Source organism: Chenopodium album, chromosome 20 (genome assembly GCF_948465745.1).
Source record: "Chenopodium album chromosome 20, dcCheAlbu1.1, whole genome shotgun sequence".
Lineage (NCBI taxonomy): Eukaryota > Viridiplantae > Streptophyta > Magnoliopsida > Caryophyllales > Amaranthaceae > Chenopodium > Chenopodium album.
Genome location: NC_137853.1, coordinates 8,997,117 through 9,001,961, shown reverse-complemented (window position 1 = coordinate 9,001,961; position 4,845 = coordinate 8,997,117). Strand labels below are relative to the sequence as shown.

The 4,845-nt window shown below is 34.9% G+C and overlaps 1 protein-coding gene across 1 annotated transcript; it reads left to right on the top strand.

Moving 5' to 3' along the window:
• The first annotated feature begins 485 nt into the window (after positions 1 to 485).
• On the top strand, positions 486 to 3,946 carry LOC145597986 (ATP-dependent Clp protease proteolytic subunit-related protein 2, chloroplastic-like). The gene is made up of 9 exons (XM_081654268.1): positions 486 to 658; positions 747 to 790; positions 893 to 965; positions 1,890 to 2,007; positions 2,566 to 2,703; positions 2,811 to 2,927; positions 3,270 to 3,338; positions 3,436 to 3,531; positions 3,656 to 3,946. The coding sequence occupies exons 1-9, from the start codon at positions 582 to 584 to the stop codon at positions 3,791 to 3,793; spliced, it is 870 nt and encodes a 289-aa protein (XP_081510394.1). The 5' UTR covers positions 486 to 581; the 3' UTR covers positions 3,794 to 3,946.
• Positions 3,947 to 4,845: the final 899 nt, after the last annotated feature.

The following is a 4,845-nucleotide window of genomic DNA, read 5'->3' as shown; positions in this document are numbered from 1 at the left end:
GGAGCACCACCCAAACGGTGTCTTCGTTGATTTTGCAGGTACAGAAGCCCTCCGGACCAGTCTTCGAGTTGTAACTCTCCCAAGGGACAAAAGCACCCAAAACAGTAGCAAATGTCAAATTTTCCAAAAAATAATTATAGTACTTTTTATCTATTTCATTATACAAAATTTCTTTCAAAAATATATATATGCACAAAAATCTGATGTACATTATAAATAAAGACTATGTTTTTTTTTATGTATATGTCCATGTAAATTATAAATGAACACTATAATCTTTTATATGCCCATGCACATTAGTATATAACTACATGTTCATTCCGCTTTTTTATATTTTGGAGCGGATGCACCATGCAGATTGTACATCCGCCTCCACGAACCAAGCTTTGTATTTCCACATGAACCCTGTTCCAAAAAAAATTTGCTTTGCTTTATTAAAAAAATTTGCAATATTTGGGTTATGATTCTTATGAAGCGTTATAGCCCAACATAAAAATGAAATCCTGAATATCTTCACACTTTTATGCTCTCTCATTTTCATTTTCTCTCTCCACCAATATCTGTTCTTCAATTCGGTATCAATGGCAGTATCTCTTCAATCCACTGGTTCTACGTCCTGCCTTCATGCTAGAGCTTCCGTCTCTCCCCATCCTCTTAGGTCTCTTCTTTCTCTCTCCTCCCTTTTCAATTTTTGTTTCAATTTCATTTATTTATTTACTGATAGTCTTCAATTTTTGCAATTATAGTTGCGCAACCAGAGTTTTTGTTGGATTAAAGCCTCAATCTTCAAGTAAATCCTCCGAATTTCAGCATATATCAATTGATTGAATTTCTGTGAAAATCTTTATTTTTGTTTGTAATTGATGAATTAATGTGTTAATTTGTGTTTTAGGTCTTTTTGGAAGTGCCAGACCTAATTTGACGGTTGATTTCTATGACAAAGTTCATAAGAGTCTACATTACACGTAATTTCCCTTTTCTTTTTGCTTTTTTCTCGATAATTTAGCTAATTAATTTAACCAATTTTGCAAATATGATGTACCCAATTGGAAAGATAGCGTAAATTTATTCTATATGTATCACCAATCGATATTATTGCTAATTTATGCTTTTGGGATAGTGATGACATTACAAATGCAATTGTTAGAGTACTATAGATTGGACTGTTTTAATGAGGATCACATTGTGATGTTTTGTGCGAAATTCGCTTCTGTTTGATGTGTACAAATAAATGCGGTGTAGCAATTCCCAGCGTACATATTAATGTTGTTCAGACTTTGGATGTACTTTATAAGCTCAAGCTCTTACATCCAAAATGGCAAGACTTTGGAGTATGATATATGTTAAATACTCGCCCGGGTCTAAATCTAAACCTCATTCGTTCAATGTAGTAATCCATATATGTGAAATACTCACTCAACTTCTAAATATAAACAACATTAGCTCAATGTGAGCATATTTAGAAGAGGTGTATAGAAAATAAGATTGTAGGCTTAGTTGGTTGAAGGGGAAGAAACAAGAAGAAAAAAGGGGTTTGGTTGATTAAAGGTGGATAAACATATACAAATAGAAGAGATTTGAGAGTTTAAACAAGAACAAATTCTTGTAGTGAAATTCAGTAAATAGGGACAAGATATTGTAGTGAAGTGTGACTTTTATTAAAGGACAAAAAGAAACTTGTACGAACTACATGTTATCATTATCAATTTATCATAGATGGATTAAAAGTATTGCAAAAGTTTATTGCTTGCTTATCTCCCATGACGATTAGATTGATATTGTGCTATCTTATTTGTGTCATTATTATAGTAATCCCATGAAGAGTTGTGTGTTTATATCCTTTGTTTATAAAATGAGAGTCCTGAGACATATCTATATTTTTGTTTCAGGTCTAATACTAAACCAACACGAGGAAGGGTAAATATGATGCCTATTGGAACGCCCAGAGTACCTTATAGAACCCCTGGCGAGGGAAGTTGGCAATGGGTGGATTTATGGAATGCCCTTGTATGTCTTCAGAACTTCACTTTATTCCTACAACTTAAGGGTTTCTAAAGAATTTAGGAAGAATAATTTGTGTTGTGTTATGTGTGTTGCATGACTTGCATCTCATCATTTTACCATTCACAAGTTTTGTTACTTAAGGTCCGATATTTCTTGGCTTTTCTAGTTTATCTTTCATCATTTGAGCTGATAGAATTTGCATCACCAATCTAGTAATGTAAGTCTTTTGCACACATTTTTAGGGGTGAATAAAAATTGAGATAGCTGGGTTTGATTGATCAAAAGTGGTAAAAAAGAAGATAGTGGGGTTTGGTTTATAACTAGGTAATTCAATAACAAATAAAGTTGAAACTGGACTCCAGACAAGATTTTGGGTGAAATGGTTATTTGGAGACAGAGAGAGTAAATATATCCATCACAAATCTGTACTAATCATATGTATAAATGAGATTTTACCATAGGTTTCCCAGGTAGTAAAGGGGAAATAAAAGCTTTTGTTATAACTTATAAATAATAATATTTCCAGTTCTCTTTTATTTACCTGTATCCTTTTATTCACAGTACCGTGAGCGTGTCATATTCATTGGGCAACACATAGATGAAGAATTCAGCAACCAAATACTGGCAACCATGTTGTATCTGGACAGTATTGATGATGGCAAGAGACTTTATATGTACATCAATGGTCCTGGTGGGGATGTGAGTTTTATTCTTGCCAAATATATAGAACTGGTTGTTTGAATATATAGTTGTTGGGATTGATGTCTCACTCATTTTGAGTTCGGTGGGTGTATTACTTGTTGCAGCTAACACCAAGCTTGGCAATTTATGATACAATCGCGAGCTTAAAAAGTCCTATTGGCACACACTGTGTTGGTTATGCCTATAATCTTGCAGGATTTCTCCTAACAGCTGGAGAGAAGGTAATAATATTTTGTTCCTCCTGTTTAGACAATTGTACCCTTTTATTTTTATCATGATACAAGATCATCTAATGTAATGGCAATGGTTCATTTCGGTTTCTCTTTTTTTTCTTCCATCTGAAATTCAGAATATTTTAATGTTCATGCATCTTCTTTTAATTTTATTTGCCAACTCAGAAAATTCATGATTTATAAGAACTGATCTTGCAGCTGTTCTGATTCTTCTGAAGACCTCACAGTATCTCAGAAGTCCTTGTATTCCTATGTATATGCGATATACTATCATTTTTTGTTGCTCAAACATGATCTAGTGATTTGTAACTATCTCTAAAATTAATTCAGGGTCAACGTTTTGCAATGCCTCTTTCAAGAATTGCACTGCAATCTCCTGCTGGAACTGCTCGTGGCCAGGTATACCTGCATCATATTTATTTTTTGAGGTGTTCTTTCCCAGGGACAAGTGGTATATCTCTGTACCTTTTTGCTGCTTACATTTGTCGTTTTGCAGGCTGATGACATCCGTAATGAAGCTGATGAACTTCTTCGGGTCAGAGATTATCTCTACAGTGAGTTGGCTAAAAACACAGGTCAACCAGTAGAAAAGGTACATCAATTTCTTCTTTTTACCTTTTTTTACATGTGTGAAAGACATCAACAATGACCGAGTGCACATCCTGCTGTATGATTTCTGCTATCTTCCTGAAAAGCGTGTTGCTTGCCCTGTGCAGGTTCACCAAGATTTAAGTCGGGTGAAGCGATTTAATGCTCAGGAGGCTCTTGAATATGGACTCATTGATCGTATAGTGCGGCCGCCTCGGATTAAGGCCGATTCACCTAGGAAAGATTCAACAGCAGGTCTTGGTTAGTGTGTATTGTCAAGCAATGTAGTTAACCCTGTTGCATATCTGTTTTGTGTTACCAATCAGATTTTGTGGATGATGTTTAGTTGATAATGAATTTGCCATGTATATCTCGTAATTCAAATCTTTAAAGGTTGATATTCACATTTTTGTTGGATACTACATCCTGTCTTCCTCTTATTCAAATGATTAGGACTTGGACATGGGTTTGTATTAACTGGTTAATAATATGTGCACTCTTGTCGTGCGATTGTTGTTTGCCTGCTAAGCCATCATTAGAGGCCTCATCTACCAAGGGTACTATCACGACCAAAGCCTATGTTACCATGCATTGTCATCTAGCTGGCATCATTGTCTCATTGATCTATAGTTGACACTAGGTCTATTACTTGTTTTAGGTATTGGTGATCAATTGAATTTTTCTTTTTTTTTTTAAAAAAAAAAAGGCATTGGGGGGTCAATTTGATACTTTAAGGGGTCTAATATTGAACTCAAATTTTGTAAATAAAATCACTAGAATTGTCTTCTACAAATGTAGGATACAAATATACAATGTATCATACTTCATTAATTCCAAATGAAAAAAAAAAAAAAAAAAAAAATCTCATAGCTAGCAACATAGCTATGTGTACAAATGTGTGTGTGTGTGTGTTTTTTTTTTTTTTACACGTAGTAACCACCAGGATTGTTATTATATCTACATGACTACATGTACAGACCCCAATTTTATTAGTAGTTCATCACGTTAATCCATTCTTCTCCCTAATCCATTCTTCCCTCCATCCATTATGCACCTTGGCAATAAACTCATCAGCTCTTCGCCTGAAGTCATCATCTTTCTCGTCCTCGTCGTAACCATCGAATTCATTATCACCGTCGACATCATCATCAGAACTACAAGAATAATCTTCATCACTATCTTCATCGCACGATTTGATATCAATTATTAAGTGTTCACGCTCATTATCACAATCATCTTCTGTACTAGCACCGCAAACATTCTCGGAGACCGACGGCATAATGCCGTGGTTGTCATCCGAGTTGCGGCCGCTGTTCCG